The following is an 18,085-nucleotide window of genomic DNA, read 5'->3' on the forward strand; positions in this document are numbered from 1 at the left end:
ATGGTTGGGTCTTAAGTTTTATAATTTTCAGATCAAGTGCTAAAAAAAAGTCACCGTTAAATGATTGATATGATGGTCTAGAATATTATAGAAGTATTTAAAAAAAAAAAAAGAATATTATAGAAGTCTTTATTTTGTTTGTTGCAGAAAATACGTACCACAATAGGAAGAAGCGCACTAGATATTTTAGATTGTTTTGTGGGAAAGTAGTGGAAAAATTTTCCTTATCTCGACCATAAGAGCATGAGAATTCCAAATTTTAGATAAGCAATAGCTAGCACATGCAATGCAATAGGCTAGGATGATGACGTAGACAGAGTGGAACGTGAAAGCTCCAAGAGTGATTACACGGGTTTACAGGCACGTGTGCATGGAACGTCCCACGTGTTGGGAGGAATGAAATAGTGATAGTCTGAAATTGATAATAGCTTGAGTGGTGTTTGGATGTTGAAATGAAATGGGTTAAAATTATTTACATTCAAATGACCCTCAACGACTACAGATCATATATATATCAACATCCAAAAAATTAGATAAAACTTAAAAGAAAATGGCACAAAGACCTTGAAAAAATCGGGAGAATGGAAGAAAGGAAATAGAGGAGTTTGGGAGCTAGAGCATAAGCTCCTAGCCTCGTAGTGGGAGAGAGATTATATTACAAAAAAATTTTACACCACACACTTCTTCTTAACTAATATGTGATTTAGAAAAATTTTATACATCACACTAGCTACCAATATCTCACTCTCATCTTACTATGTACGATGTGACATATTTATTACCATTAAATGATTCTTTAATTTATTATCTAATAATGATAAATGTGTCACATTTTATATGGTGAAATGAAAATAAAATGAGAGTATGGAGTATAGCATTACTTTTTTCAAAATAATGGACCATTTGTAATGACTTGAGAAGACGAAACTTTGATGATCGAAATCTCGACTCAATAAATTAAATTGTTTTTTTAATTTTAAGCTACATGGACCATTAACAGAATTACGTGCCTTTGTGTAGTGTCCTTTGAATAGTGACTACTATTTCTCGCAATGAATAAATAAGAGTAAAATAATAGTGTGATATATAGAATTTTTTTTTTAAAATTTTCTATGAAACTAAATAATCTCCCAACAACAACAAGCGATATACATCGGGAAAAACAGCAACTTATAAATTAGTGGAGGTCTACCATCAGGTATATGCACTTGAATGCAGGAGATTCGTTCGATTCAAGGAGTGCTGGACTCTTAAGAAATTTATTATATAAGGAAATAATTAATACTTTTTCATGGAACGAAACATCGGTTACAGATTTTTGGATTAAAAATAAAAATCTCCTCTCATCTATAAGACAGACACACGGAAAATAATAAATGTTACATGATATTCCACTTTATATATATTATATTTCTATTCCGATCCTCACATTTTAGACAAGAATTTAGCCAATCTTATTCTCAGTTTCTATTCAAATATGTACGTATTTGAAGAAAAAGAAATGATTTCTAAAGTTTTAATGAGTGCAAATCCCGTCACAAATCTAAAATCTACAAAAATAAAAAAAAATAAAAACTCACTTTTTTCATAGTGGCCATCATTTTTTTCAAAAAGAATGCAGATGTTTAATTTTGCACGTATAATTACTTTTTGAGAAACAATGTGACATATATTATAAAGAAAAAAATTAATTCATCATTACTTTTCTTATCATCCTCTCATTATCTCATAATCTGATATTAAATGATAGGTTCATAAATGAAATATAATAAATAATCTGTAATCATCTAATACGCGCCACATGAGAAGATGTTGAGAATTAAGACGATGAATAGAATTACTTTATTACAAATGGGCGCCAGATCATTAATTATAATACAATGTAACAAAGTCAATGATATTGTACGTGATAATTACAAAATAATTATGTGCATTGTATATGTAAATATAGGATTCGAACCATAGTATTGCAGTTAATTTCTTGTCCCCTCTCTCTCAGAACTCAAAACAACACGCAAGAACCGGCCTCAAACCACTCTACGCCAAACCTTTTAAAGCAAAACCCGTCCAAAAGAACATGATCAGACAGAAACCAGTGAGAAGGAAAGAAATTAAGAGAGTTTGATCCAATCAAGTCAGTCTCCTTTTTCTTGTCTGATTTCTTCAGCATTTCCATGGCAGAATCACCGTCTTCTACAAGTAAAAGTAATCCCCAGAAGGTGCTGATCATCATGGAGAAAGAGAATACCGTGCCTCAGCATATCTTGCAGATCAATGATCATGAAGATGACAACGGCAACAACAACAACGAGAACAAGGACACTGATGAAGAGGTGGATCAAAACCCAGGAGTAATAACTCGGGCAAATATTGGAGAGATTTCCAAGGAAGAAGAGGCGAATCGGCCGCTAAAGAAGCAGAAGCATCGGTCTCTTGTCAGTATTTACACGGCGACGAAACCGATGAATATTAATTGCTAGAAATGGGAAGGAGGTGAGGTACACTTGATCAACAGCCCTAAATTTCCTACATGAGCCATAGGTTTTATATTAGTAGGCTGATCTAATAAATAGTCCGAGTGTTTTCTATTTTGTACAAAAAAGAATTTGGAGATTTGTCTTTATGTATTTTATTAATCTGATTGTTGTGATCATTGCTTGGATAATGAAATGAAATAATAAATTTGTTAATATATCTTCTATATATATAAAATGTGTATAAAATGGAATTTGTTATTTTAGACGGAAAATCTTGTTTTCCCGTTAGTTTTGTTGCTCCCGTTAAATAGCAGTTAAGCCACCATTTTTATGACCATTTATGTTGTCCGTTTCAAATCCATTATATAGTAATTTAGAATCTTGAAGGAAAACAGTGCCAAATTATAATTATTTCCGTTAGTGACCAAATGTGTTGTCTGTTTAAATTCCATTAATATAATAACTGAATTTTTTGAAGAAAAATAGTGCCAAATTAATTAGGCAGGAATACTATTGTCTTTTCCTATGAATTATAATGACAAAACATTATAATAAGTTACAATTTTGAAAAACTAGAGTCTCATTTCTTCTTATTTTTCCCCTTCTGCACACGAGTTTTCCCCTTCTGTACGTGTGCCAGCTATTGCTTTGGAATGGAAGCTGCAACCAGAGAGAAAATATAAGTTAAAAATCTGTGGAGGCACATTTTAATCAAATGTAATAGAAATTTATAATTAAGTTTTTATAATATACAGTATAACTTATAATTTGTAATAAGTTATATTTTATGTCCATGTGTGTAGGCAGGGAGAAATTAGTAAATTTCAATCACTTAATGAGGCAGCCGAATGGCCAAATAGTGCAGCAGTCATATTCAAAGTTTGAATACCAATAGACATTTCGTAGGAACCCAGCAGCCATTGAAAGGGGTTTAAAAAACCCTTCTATTACTTTCAGTGCAATGGTGCTAACATTTGAAAAGTGACTGATCCCTTCTATTACTTTCAGTGCATTGGTGCTACGGTTTCCTTGGTTTCAAGGGAGATTGAAAAGTGAGTAACTTTCTTTTGTGTGTTTATAATAGAAGTTTATCCATGCATTACATATGTTTTTTCATATTTCTAAGAAATGAACTAACCGATACCATGAAATCATGGAATTCATAAAACTTATTAAAAATCCTATCACAAAACTGAGTTCAGAAAACTTATCCACGCTCACTCTCTCTATCAAATCAGGTGCGGTGAAATAGTGCAGTTGTGCAAAGGTTTGAAAGTACATTAAAAAGGTCAGTTTTACTGCCTTTTCTGTGTTTATATTATATATAATCTATCTATGCATTACATCAATCTGTAAGTTTTATGCTACTAGATTACTGCCTTTTAATAATCTCTAAGTTTTATGATGTAATGAAACTGACCACTAAAACATCAATTCCAATGGGCAGACCACTAAAACATCAATTGCTTGGCAACAGGAAGGTAACAAAACTGTACATTACTACACAAGCTTGATTGAATGGAATAGATGCATCTGGCACAATTTGAATCCAATATTGTACAGAACCAGATGTAGAAAAAAAAGCATGCGTCTTTATAAAACTACATCAACAACTCAAATAATGGCAAATTTAATATATTTTTTTTCCTGCAAGTAGAAAGTGTAGATTTTTATGGGTTTATAGATCCAAACCTTGTAAAAGGCACCAAAGCCCTCCTCCTCAAGCATGGTCCTCGCCCTTGGGCTGCTGATCCCTAACCCAATTGAATCCTCACCTACACAAATCCAAACACAAACAAACAAACAAAATCACAAATCTATTAACACATTTAAACGTACTACACCACTGAAGAGAGGAAAAATTTCAGGTAAAAAGACCATTGAATCATAGATCTGAAACCCCGTAAGAGAATCCAATTTACAAACAAAAAGATCATAACTTTCTGATGGATGTTAGTAAAAATAGAGAATAAAAACATGGAAACTGATCTATACAGAAAAAAAAAAAAACATGGATTTTAAAAAAATATCAGTTAAAGTTAACGAAGGGCTTCACGGAAAAAAAAAAAAAAAAAAACCATCAAACGACCAAAAAAAATCATCTATTTTAAAAAAAATGAAATGAGAACCAAAAAACATCCAGTCGTTCGAACAAAAAATGTGAAAAAAAAAAACCCGAAGACAAAACTCAAAACATGCAAACCCATGTTTAACATAAGAAGCTCTAGGATCTAAAAAATAAAATGAAAACTAAAAGATCTAAATGAACACATATAGATCTGATGTTGTTTGCAAAAAAAAAAAAAAACAGAGAGCTTCTAAGCGGGAGAGAAAGAAAGGGGTGTAAAATAAGTTAAGGTTTATGACTTGCTTCTTAGCTCCTTCTCAAAATGAAAAAAAGAGGGCTGAAAATGGGTTTAGAGAAAGAAATAGAGTCTGCCATCGAGATCATTGAAATATAGAGAGAAAGAAAGAGATCTAGACGGAAGATGAAGCTGTTTGAGAGAGAGAGAGAGAAAGAGAGAGATCGAAAGAGAGGTGGGGAGAGAGAGGAAGGGAAATCAGAATTAGACAAGGAGAGAAGTTTTTATGGGCGTAAAACTGATTTGAAAAAAAATGGTGAAATCTCTATAGATCCGTAAAACAAAAAAAAAAAAAACAAGAAATGAAGAAGATCGGAAAATGAAATCTCTATAGATCCGTGAAGGAAAAATAGACAGAGATGCAATCATTGAAACTGTGAACATATGAGGGCGAGAGATGCTGAGTTGAGAGCAATGCAGAGAGAGCGTGAGAGAGAGAGGGAGAGAGTGAAAGTAAGAAGAAGATTCGAGATGTGGGTGAAATGAGAGAAGGAAAAAAGGAAAAAAAAATATTTCGGCTAAGCTGGGATAGGCTGTCTATAGGATGTGGATCAAAGCCTGAAAAGAGAGAGAGAGAGACGGGGGGACAAATGTGGACATGCACGTCATGTGGATAAATGTGCACCAGGAAAACATATACAAGTGGGTGGACCATTAAATTGATAGAAATATAAATAGAAAATATAACTTATTTACAAAAAGACAAAAATTTAAAGACCATGAAACCGCGTTGACATCATAACAATGAGTCTTTTTAAACTAAAATATAATAAATAAAAAATTATACAATAAAATATACCCTGTTCTTTGGCAACGTCAAGGAGGAAATTGCTAAGGGAAATAGTTTACTATCATCTAACGAGTGGATTGAGAAGTCGCAGTTGGAAGCCATAACGAGGAAAAGTAAGAAAGTAATAGAAGTTGTAGTTTAAATTTATTACGTTTGAGCAGGGGATCATACATATTGAAATTGATTTAAAATTGATATCTGATTTAATTTAAAATTTAATATTATTTAAATTAAAATTGATATATTTAACGCATTTAAAATGCTAGAACATATGTTAAACTGGACAATAATACTGAAAAGCTAGCTGCTACTATGTTTGGTGAAGTAGCAGAACAGACACTTGGTTGTTCAGCAGTTGAATTGATGGAACATGCTAGAGAGGTATTTTTTAAATTTTTCTTCAAAAGTTGAGTTTTCTTATAATGAGTTAATTACAAAAATAAAAAAATTGGGTTTTTTTTATTAATTATGTAAATCTATTTAAAATTTATTTTGTAGGAAAATCAACCATATGTTTAAAGCGTTACAGAGAAATTATAAAAAAAAATTTGGAAGATTCAAGTTTATGTAGATCCAGGGAAACTGAAGGAGAAAAAATATAGGCAGTTTAATGTCTTCTCTATTGAAGCGGTACAAGATGAAAAAAATACTGGATCGTCATCTTAGAATCAAAATTATTTCAAACAGCTTTTATAAAACTATAAGTTATGTTTATTTATAAGGCCATGTTATAGATTCTATTAATGCTCTTTTTTTTAATATATCACAACGTTTAATTATTTATCAATTACATAAACATTACATCATTAGTTATTTAATTAACCAAAAATATTATATCTTTATTAATAAAAAATTAATTCTTAACCAAAAAAATTAAATATAAACTAAGCAAACGTGCATTGCACTTTAATTTTTTAATTAGTTAGTTAATACCCTCTCGCTGAACTCATTCTCAACACATGTCAATGAAGCTGGTGTTTATAATTTTTTAAGAAATAAATTATTTAATCATCTAATTAGAATAAAAATTTTATTATTGGGATTAACTATATGTACGAAACAAATTGCTTTAATATGTAATTAAAGAGTATATAATTCTATATATCTAATAAAAATAAATAAGTAAAATATATGATTTGGGCTGTTGATCTAGCAAGCTCCCTCATGATCTAAATATTACTTTTGGTTGTGTTGGTTATCAAACCATTTGATGATCGTTTAATTTTGTTAGATTTTTGTTTTCTTTTGAGGTGGTTAAAGTATAGCTAGCTAGCTAACTTTGAAGGGTGTGGAGAACTGTGTCAGATGATGAAAGCTAGCAATAAAAGCAATAATAGAAGAGATAGGAGAGAAAAATAGATCAAGATGATGGGATCGAGGATGGAATCCATACGTGTACATTTACTTGCTTGCTTTTTTGGTTGGCAACTCCTTTTCTTTCTTTCGTTCTTTCTTTCTTTAATTTATCTAGGAGCTATAGCTAGCTAGCTCTGATCTCTTTCTTTTCATTATATATCGTGGTGTGCGTGCTTGTTGGGGGGAATACTTTTAAAGATATTGATGTTAGATAGACTCGGACACGGCGTGATCGATGAACTGTTCCATCACTTCCCACTCCCTTTTTAATTGGTCAATATCCTATAATTAATATGGTTGCAAGTGACGCCGTTGATGGTCGTGGCCATGGAATGAGGGGCATTTAGATAGAATTTGTTAAGATCCATATATCAGATATTAGCAAAATCCGTAAGCGATGAAAAGATGAGCGCGCACCGATGCAGAGGAATCAAAGAGCTGGGAGACGGGAGAAAATAGTGGTTTTGGCAGTGGTTCTTACTAGGAATTTTTTGACAAAATCTATACCGAATTGACCCAAACTACCCCAAAGATGCATGATCCCAATTGGGAAATACAAGAATAAATAAAAATAAACTTCAAACAACGAATAAATTAATTTGAACTAATAATAATATTAAATTAATGTTAGATATAGTTAAATATTGTGAAAATATTGTGTGATTATTCTTAAACATTTTTTGTATGTGATATTAAAATATGCTTTTGTTAGATTCCAATTTCATTGTATTTTATCATTTGATTATTTATTTAATTGAGTGTAGGAAATAATTGTTATTTATTTGGTTCATGCTGCTTATGTAGAACTGTATATAACAGTTGAAACAATCATTTCCTTCATTAATATCTACTGAATGATTGATGCACATCTAGCTTTATTATTATTGTTATTATTATTATTATTATTATTATTTAACTAAGTTCATATATATCCATTGATGACACACTAATATATAAATCCAAACACTTAATTTATATAAATTGAAAGATACAAAATTTGAAAAGATAGTAATTAAAAATTTTAAAATTGTGTAAATTTAAATGATCTAGGTATAATAAAAAAACTAATTGATTCAAATCATATGCGCCATTAATTGATTTATTTTCTCAAGACTCAAATCATCCCTTTTTCTCTAAAAATTAACGATAAAAAACTAAAAATTCATAACATCAAAATAAAAAATCAGTAGAGAAATATTTTAAAATAATTAGTAGAGAAATAGTTGATAAATACTTAGAATAGGGAATTGAGTTTGACAAATAGCTTCTAAAATATTTTTTGTATGTGATATTGAAATATGCTTTTGTTAGATTCAAATTTCAAAATATTTTATCATTTGATTATTTATTTAATTGAGCGTAGGAAATAATTGTTATTTATTTCTTTCATCTTGTTTGTGTAGAACAATATCCAACGGTTGAAACAATCACTTCCTTCATTAACATAATGAGAAGTGGTAAGATTCTGTAAATATTTTTTTTTTAAAAATTTACAAACAAAAATATAAATTTATGTAAAATTTAAGTTTGTAAAATATTTTTTGAAGATCATGGAAAAGAACCTGCAAAAAGAATCTTGTATAGAGATTTACCAGAAGAGAAAAAGGAAGAGATCCGTAGAAAACAAAGAGAAAGATATGCTAAACAAAAAGCATTCAAAAGGAACTCGATTCGTATAAATGATTTCGATACATCTATTGGTGATCAAACGACTACGTCGATATATTCAAACAATGATATCCAATATATAGACAACATTGAAGACTTTAGTCTTGTTCAAAGAGTATCAAAGAGAAAGCGAAATTCTGATGTTCATATTGATATCGTTGAAGAGGATTCGTCTCGTCAAGTATGTGTTATTCCTGATGTTGAAGTCTGTGTCATTAATTCAGAGACAAATTCATCCATAAACAATGTCTCCGAATCTTCTAATCAACTCTTTATCCAGCAGGTTCTCCTCTAATCATTTTTCGATATTTCTTATTCAACCATCATTCTATTCTTTTCCTCTGAGATTTTGAAATATATTATACAAATAGGATCCACATGTTGTTCAAGAGGAGTCGAGCTACGATACAAATATGCTGACACCTTGTAGGGGTAAGAAACAAATATAAAATCAGTTGGTTCTTTTAATTCAGTCATTGAATCTTGCTACTGTACCAGTAATGTCCTTACTCAAATAATTTAAATAATATTACGAGCTTGTGTATGTTGCCTTATTTTCATTTTTTAACCAAATAGGTCAGTCGCATCACGGTTCTGTCAGATTTAGACAATTGTTGAAGGTAGTGCCATTTGAAGCATATTCTCTGCCATTAGTCCCCAGCTGCATACATTGTAAAGCAAAGCGATTCCACCATGAAACAACTGGCTTTTGCTGTGCTGATGGAACAATTTCTTTAGCCACAAATGATGTTCCTGATCAGCTTTATGCATTGTTTACCTCCAACACAGATGAATCAACACATTTTAAGACATACATTCGAACTTATAATAACAAGTTCGCTTTTACATCCTTTGGAGTGAAGTTTGATAAAGATCTTTGCAGGAGAAATAGAGGAATCTATACTTTCAGAACTCAATGATAGATCTATCACTATATCAACGATTTGGTTCATTCAAATCGTCGTCCTTCTTATCTCCAGTTGTATTTCTATGATACAGAACATGAATTAGAAAATCGCATTTCTGATTCAAATAGAATGGATCCATCAATTGTCACTCAACTCATTGATATTCTTCGCATCAATCCGTATTCTATTTTTTTCCGCTCTCTTGGTGATTTGCCAGATTTGGAAAATCAAATAATTCATATAAGATTAGATGCTGGCCTAGATCAACGTGTATTCAATGCCCCCACATCTTCACAAGTTGCAGCAATATGGGTAGAAAATGATGATGAAGATCAACTAAGAGGACGTGACATTTTTGTCTTTAACCATTCTGGTGGAAGTCATATAGTTCAGTACTATTTTGGGTGTTATGATCCATTGCAATATCCGTTGTTATTTCCATTTGGCGATGTTGGTTGGCATCAAGGGATTGAAAAGATTAGTAGAGGAAGGAGATCTACATACAACGAAACAAACGGATCAATAAATCCTCAACAATCAGTGACTGCAGAAGAATTACTTGCAAGAGAACAACGAGGTTAGATTGCAGTATTAATATTCAAAAATTTCATTTAGTATGTACTTCTAACTTAGTAACGTTTCATTCACATTCAACTTTTGTAGCGTCAAACAGAAAAACGAAGGATCCAGTTGTTTCATGCCGTGAATATTATTGCTATAAATTACAAATCAGAGAAAATGTCAGATCAATTTTGTTACTTTCTGGTCGACTATTGCAACAATTTGTAGTAGATATGTATGTTAAGATCGAGACGTCAAGATTAGACTATTTTAGGAAAAAGCAACAACATATTCGATCAGAGTTATATCAAGGTATTGTTGATACAATTACGCTTGGGGAAACAAACGCTTCTAATGTTGGAAAACGGATTATACTGCCTTCATCATTTATTGGAGGTCCAAGAGACATGAGAAAAAGATATATGGAAGCAATGGCTTTAGTTCAGCGTTACGGCAAACCAGACATTTTCTTAACAATGATGTGCAATCCAAATTGGAAAGAAATTACAAATGAACTACATCTGCATGAGGAGAGTCAGAATCGACCTGATTTGGTTGCTTGAGTCTTTCGTGCAAAACTAGAAGAATTAAAGGATCAATTATTCAAGAGGAAAATATTTGGTCAAGTCTCAGCATATGTCTACGTTATTGAGCATCAAAAGAGAGGTCTTCCACATGCGCATTTTTTAATTATCTTACAGAAGGATTGGAAGGTTTATGCGCCTGAATCTTTTGACGAGATCGTATCAGCAGAGATACCTAATAAAAATACAAACTTGCACTTGCATAACACTGTTGTAAAGCATATGATGCATGGGCCATGTGGAGTGTTGAACCCAACAAATGTTTGCATGAAGAAAAATGGTTGTTGCAAAAGTAATTATCCAAAAAATTACGCATCTGCTACAACTGTTGGAAATGATTGCTTCCCAATATATAGGCGTTCAAAAAATGGAGTAACTGTCAAAGTCAGAGGCCAAAATTTAGATAATCGTTGGGTTGTTCCATATAATCCATATCTGCTTGCAACATTTGACTGTCACATTAATGTCGAGATTTGTTCTACGATAAAAGCAGTCAAATATCTTTATAAATACATTTATAAAGGACATGATCGTGTTGCTTTCAACTTGATTTCTGAACAAAACAATCAACAAGTTGATGAAATCCAACAATTCCAATCGGCCCGATGGATTGCTCTCCCCGAAGCTATGTGGAGGATATATGACTTTATTATTAATGAGATGTACCCAGCAGTGTATAGTTTACATTTACATCTGGAGGATCAACACCCAGTGACTTTCCGAGCAAATGATGATATAATCAATGTTGTCAACTTAGATCGTTCTATAAAATCGATCTTAACAGAATTTTTTGCATTAAATCGAGTAGACGAGAATGCAAAGAGATTACTGTATAAAGAATTTCCAGAATATTATGTTTGGAACCAACAAAACAAAGATTGGACTCCTCGGAAAAAGAAAACTGTTATAGGCCGTATTGTTACAGCAAATCCATTTGAAGGCGAAAGGTATTATCTGCGGATATTGCTAAACCATGTAAGAGGACCTTTGTCGTTTGACGATCTCAGGACAGTTGATGGTGTTGTGGCTCCAACATTTCGTGAGGCAGCAACAATGCATGGGTTGCTACAGAGAGACAGTAGCTTAGAAGATTGCTTACAGGAAGCATCTTTATATCAAGTGCCATCCAGTTTGAGACGGTTATTTGCAACAATATTGGTTTATTGTAATCCAACCAATCCGAGGGAGCTTTGGGAACGTTTTGAGCAAGATATGTCAGCTGATTTCAAACCAACAGAAGATTCTATATCAAATGTAAGAACCCAAGTATTGAGGTCAATCTCTTTTACAATTGAATCAATGGGAAAAGACATTAGTTCCTACCATCTTCTTGATGACGACATTTGCTTTGATGAAGAAGAATTTCAATCTAGAGAAATCGATGATGAATTGGCTGTTGAAATTCTAGAAGAAGATATTGCTGCATCACAATTTCTTAACAGTGAACAACAACATGTCTATAACGCAGTGCTGGAAAAAGTATTTGCAAACCAAAATGCTGCATTCTTTGTAGATGGCCCAGGTGGGACAGGGAAAACATTCCTGTACAGAGCACTTCTCGCAACAGTACGATCAAGAAAATTAGTAGCACTTGCAACTGCTTCATCAGGCGTTGCTGCATCTATTCTTCCGGGAGGTCGAACAGCACACTCACGTTTTAAGCTTCCACTTGATACTGACGAAAGAAACACGTGCTGTGTCAGCAAACAAAGTGCACTGGCAAACCTACTACGTGCAGCAAAATTAATAATTTGGGACGAGGCTCCAATGAAAAGAAAACAACACATAGAAGCATTGGATAAGATGCTACGAGACATCAATGATTCAGATGTAACATTCGGTGCAAAGGTTGTTGTTTTCGGTGGAGATTTTCGACAGGTTTTACCCGTGGTTCGTAAAGGAACAAGACAACAACAGGTTAATTCCAGTTTGGTTTATTCCTATTTATGGCCTACATTGACCAAGTTCCGATTAACTGAAAATATGCGAGCAAGACTTGATCCAGTTTTTTCAGATTATGTGTTAGAAGTTGGAAACGGAATGCCACCAAACACAGTTGATGAAACCATAAGGATTCCAAATAGGATGCTTATTCCCTATTATGATGACAGCACTTCTTTAGATCATTTGATAGAAGATGTTTTCCACAATATTCATGAATATTCAATGAATATTTCAACTATGATGAATCGGGCAATATTAACACCGAAGAACAGTTATGTTGACGAAATAAATGCATTGTTGATTCATAGGCTCCCAGGTGAAATTCAGCGATATTACAGTTTTGATGAGACAATAGATGCATCTGAACAATCAGTTATGGAAGATTTCTTGAATACTCTAACCCCAAACGGACTTCCGCCTCATGAATGATTACTCAAGAAAAACTGTCCCATCATGTTGCTTAGAAACATTAATCCTTCAGAAGGCCTATGCAACGGAACCCGTTTGATTTGTCGGGCTTTTGATCAAAATGTCATAGATGCAGAAATTGCAGTTGGACACCATATCGGAAAAAGAGTGTTCATTCCAAGGATACCATTCTTACCAAATGTTGATGAAAATAGTGGTTTTCCATTCAAACGAACTCAATTTCCTATAAGATTGAGTTTCGCAATGACTATAAATAAGTCACAAGGACAGACATTAGATTGTGTTGGGATTTATTTACCTCAGCCAGTTTTTTCACATGGTCAATTATATGTGGCTTTATCGAGGGCAAAGACATCATCTGCAGTGAGGATTCTAATACGACCAGTATCCACTGAACAACGTGAAAAGAACTGCACAAAAAATATTGTGTTTACAGAATTACTTACATTATCATGTTTGAATTAATGTTATACAGGTAACTAGATTTAATTGTATAGTTTCGATTTATTGTGTATTATAATATTCTTCTCTATATGTCTAATATTCAGTCATTTATTTAAATGTCTTCGTCATTTATTTTACTAATTTATGAATTTAAATTAAGATCTGTTATACTTATACATCTGATATTTTTGTATATGAAAAGGGAAAAAATGTGGACGGTGTATACATCAATAAAGGATATCACTCCGAAAACAAAAAACTGGAAGATTAAGATGATCGTTGCGGAAAAGTCACCTAAACGAATAAGCCAACGTACAGCAGTGAAGTATCAAAATTTGATATTAATTGATAAAGAGGTATGATATTTGTTAGCATATACATTAAATTTATTTATTTATCTTTTTACGACATTTTTTGTTTAAAAAAATACAAAAATTATTTAAAATAATTAGTATAGTAAATTAATCCTCATAATTCTATATAATATACTACTAATCACAATTATTTTTATTATTGGTTCAGGGAAATCGAGTGCAGGCGACAATGTTTGGAACTGATATTGACCCCCGGGAGAACACTTTAAAAATTTTACAGTCCTATTATATCATCGATGCATATGTCAAACCAGTAGATCCAAAATACAAAATTGGAGAATATCAATATCAATGGACCCTGAACTCAAAAACAATAATAGAAGATGTTCCACAGAACGAAGAGCAAATAGATGCACCAAAATATGAGATCGTCCCATTCAAGGACTTGGAGGCTTATAGAGGGTCGATTGGAGAAATAGGTAATTTAATTTATATTTTATTATAAATTAATTATCAATAAATTAACATTTCATATTCAAATATTTAGATATTTTAGCTGTCGCAATTAAAATTAAGCCAACTAAAGAGATAACGACAGCATCTGGACCAACAACGATCTAGGAGATATATGTTATTGATGAAAGGTAAAAAATTCTTATAACTTCTCATCTCTTTTATAATTGAATTCCAATATTAATTTAGGAATATTTTATTAACTCTTTTAATTATTTCAATTTTGTAGCTTGAACCCCATATGTTTGACTATGTGGGGTTGATTTGTCCAAGACGAATGTAAGAAAATATCAGATATTATTGAAGATAAGCCGATAATACTTGGAACAAAAATATCCGTTGGATCATATAACGGTATTTATAATAATAAAACAACTTAGATATTTTTCCATATCGTATATACTAGCACTAATATTGATGTCAATTTCATCAAAGGATTGTCTATATCATCACGCCCATCAAGTACCTTTATAATCAATCCCCTTCTTCCTGAGGCAGCTGCAATGAAGCAATGGTAATTCTTGAAAATTAACAATTGCAAATTAATGCATTTTTATTAGAGTTATTTATGTGATTTATGTAATTTACATGTATATTTCATTTCCTTACATTATTATTCATTTCTGAATTTTAAGGGCGGAGAATAACGATTTGATAATTAGAAGTATTATTGCAAGATCCTTGACCTACCCATCTGCACCACTGTCATCTGTTGGTATTCGGGAAATTGTGAAGAATTGTGATATTGCAGGGTTGATTAAGGGTTTACAACCCATGGCGGTAAATATTATTTTATTAGTAATAATTTAAAATATTTACACAAATATTCATTCTAAAAATTGATTATAATTTAATGCAGAAAGCAAAATTCTGGATAAAGGCGAAGGTAAATGTTATTGACTTCACCCAAGTTTTTTATTACATATCATGCATTGGCTGTAATAAAGGAACTGGATATAAATACAATGAAACCTTCGTTTGTATGTATTGCAAAAACCAAGGGGTCTGCAAACCACGGTACGAATCTTACAATTTTAATTTAAAATTGATGTCTGATTTAATTCATAATTTAACACTATTCAAATTGAAATTAATATATTCAACGCATTTAAAGTGCTAGGGCATATGTTGAACTGGATGATAACACTGGAAAGCTAGCTGCTACTATGTTTGGTGAAGTAGCAGAACAGGCACTTGGTTGTTCAGCAGTTGAATTGATGGAACGTGCTGGAGAGGTATCTCTTTAATTTTCCTTCAAAAGTTGAGTTTTGTTATAATGAATTAATTAAAAAAAATTGGTTTTTTTAATTAATTATGTAAAACTATTCAAAATTTATTTTGTAGGAAAATCGACCGTATGTTAAATGCATTGCGGAGAAATTATCAAAAAAAATTTGGAAGATTCAAGTCTACGCAGATCTAGAGAAACTGAAGGAGAAAAAATATAGGCAATTTAATGTCATCTCTATTGAAGCGGTGGAAGATGAAGAAACTGCTGGATCGTCATGTTAGAATCAAAATAATCTCAAATAGCTTTCATAAAACTATGAGTGATGTTTATTTATAGGATCATGTTATAGATTCTATTAATGCTCTTCTTTTTTAATATATCACAATGTTTCATTATTTATCAATTATATAAACATTACATCATTAGTTATTTAATTAACCAAAAATATTACATCTTTAGTAATAAAAAAATAATTCTTAACCAAAAAAATTATATATAAACTAAGCAAACGTGCATTGCACGTTACTTTCACATAGTATAAGTAAAAAAAGAGAAAAATAGTAATTAAATTGATTGAATTATAAGTTTTATTAGAATTTAAAAAATGAGAGATAAAAAATTGAATAAAAATATTAGAGAAATGATATTTGCAGTTACAAATGGCCCAAGTATCGCATATTTTTTTTTAAAAAAGTGAAGAAACATAAAATCTACATGAAAAAAATTATTTTTTAATAATTAATCCCACTCTTTTTCAAGAGGAGTGCATGGCCCTTGCACAACCCATAACTATATATAGCATTATTTTAAGTATTATAAAGTTAAAATATCATTGAAATATAATTTTTTAATATTATTTTTATTTTAAGATTTGAAAAAGTTGAATTATTTTTGTATTTTATTTGAAAAAATTGTAATGATTAGGTAATAATTAGATGAAAAAATTAAAAATTGAAAAGCATTTGTATTTTAATGATGTTTAGAAATGAGATGCATGAGATAAGATGAGATGGGACCTATTCTGAAACAACCCTTAGGTGATGCTTGGAGAATGAGATGAAATGATAAATCTGTGAATAATACTGAAACAACATATAATTTTTTTAATATTAGATTTATTTTGGAATTTGAAAAAATTGAATTTTTTTTTTATATTTTATTTGAAAGTTTGAGAAAGTTATAAGGATTACTTTAAAAAAATTATAATAAAATACAAACACTTTCAAACTTATTATTACAACTTTTAAATAAAGACACTCTATGGTCATGATAGGAATGTTTGGTAATATTTGACCATAGAGTGCGTTTATTCAAATTTGTATAGCTAAAGAGATAAATGCAATATCTTGTTGGTCTCGATCACCTCATGACTACATGATTGCATGGTAGTGATGGCCATATATATATATATATATAGGACGTTGCTATGTCCACAGAAGATCTTCTGCCGATCAGTGCATTTCTCTTTTTTTCTTTTTTTTTAATTTTTCTTTTAACATTTTTTAAAACTATTTAAATATTTTTTAAAAATAAAAAAAATCACATATTCATTTAAAAACACTTACTTAATCACTAAGCAAAAAAAAAAATTCAAAAAAAAATTCAAAACAGTTTTCGGTAAAAAATTTCGGTAATCCCTTTCTGTGGGATTAGTGTTTTCCATATATATATATAATAGTTTCAACAAAATATCCAGTTCTTGACCGACCGTGGCAATAACTTGTGCTTAAATATAAATATTTACTAGTACTCCAGTATCATTAGCTATCGTTATAATTTTTTTAAAAAAAGAAAATAAACTCAAATGACCTTTTAAAATATATAATGAGTTTTGTTATATATATATAGTCACTTTTGCGTATTATTTACACATTTCAATGCTTATGTGATTAGCTAAAATAGTTATTTTATATTAAAAATAAATTAATTACATTAATGGAGTGTTTAAAAAGTACGTAAAGATGACTACACATATAATTTTTTATATAACAATATAATAAAATACTTAAATATTGCAACTAAAAATTTAACAGTAAGTCGAAAAATATATATCGATCCCAATCAAGTATATTGGATGGATGGCTAATGAAGCAACTCATAAGTTGGCTAGACATGCATGGCATCTTAAAAAGTGAATTATTGATCATGAAATTAATGCATGGCCGGGTACGTACTATAAAATAAAACTTGTTGATTCATAATCATTATTTAATGAAATTCATCTAAATCGTCTTTATCATCCATATATACCATTATATCATTCAGTCCCATGCATGCATATTGTCATCATCTTGGTATTAGTATCTTCATTTTCATGGCCGTCAGTGAAGCTGCAGTGGTACTTGACGTGATAATTCCAGCAAAAAATAATACAGAAAAGGTATAAATTCTGATGTTTGAAATGTTGAATGAAATTTAGCATTATATTAATCTTGATCATCAGTTATGTTAATAGATATTAAAATAAAAAACTTCATGTCGGTTGCATGCATGGCGTCCGATA

At 31.1% G+C, this 18,085-nt stretch overlaps 1 protein-coding gene and 1 long non-coding RNA gene across 2 annotated transcripts; one reads left to right on the forward strand and one right to left on the reverse strand.

The window, feature by feature from the left end:
* Positions 1 to 2,910: 2,910 nt before the first annotated feature.
* On the reverse strand, positions 2,911 to 4,836 carry LOC122307031. Its single transcript, XR_006241618.1, has 2 exons — positions 4,170 to 4,836; positions 2,911 to 3,137 (listed from the first exon to the last, which is right to left on the reverse strand). It is a non-coding gene; the product is annotated as an uncharacterized LOC122307031 (long non-coding RNA).
* A 4,855-nt stretch (positions 4,837 to 9,691) lies between these two features.
* Positions 9,692 to 13,080, forward strand: LOC122306229. The gene is made up of 3 exons (XM_043118664.1): positions 9,692 to 10,139; positions 10,226 to 10,677; positions 10,825 to 13,080. Exons 1-3 carry the CDS (start codon positions 9,692 to 9,694, stop codon positions 13,078 to 13,080), a joined length of 3,156 nt encoding a protein of 1,051 aa, XP_042974598.1.
* Positions 13,081 to 18,085: the final 5,005 nt, after the last annotated feature.

Source organism: Carya illinoinensis, chromosome 4, assembly GCF_018687715.1.
Source record: "Carya illinoinensis cultivar Pawnee chromosome 4, C.illinoinensisPawnee_v1, whole genome shotgun sequence".
Classification (NCBI taxonomy): Eukaryota; Viridiplantae; Streptophyta; class Magnoliopsida; order Fagales; family Juglandaceae; genus Carya; species Carya illinoinensis.

Bases quoted from the DNA above. Each gene is read 5' to 3' on its own strand.
- LOC122306229 (XM_043118664.1), top strand. From the start codon at position 9,692: ATGGATCCATCAATTGTCACTCAACTCATTGATATTCTTCGCATCAAT. The intron at 10,140-10,225 runs GTTAGATTGCAG...CAACTTTTGTAG, and splicing joins ACTTGCAAGAGAACAACGAG to CGTCAAACAGAAAAACGAAG. The intron at 10,678-10,824 runs GTTGCTTGAGTC...ATTATCTTACAG, and splicing joins GTCAGAATCGACCTGATTTG to AAGGATTGGAAGGTTTATGC.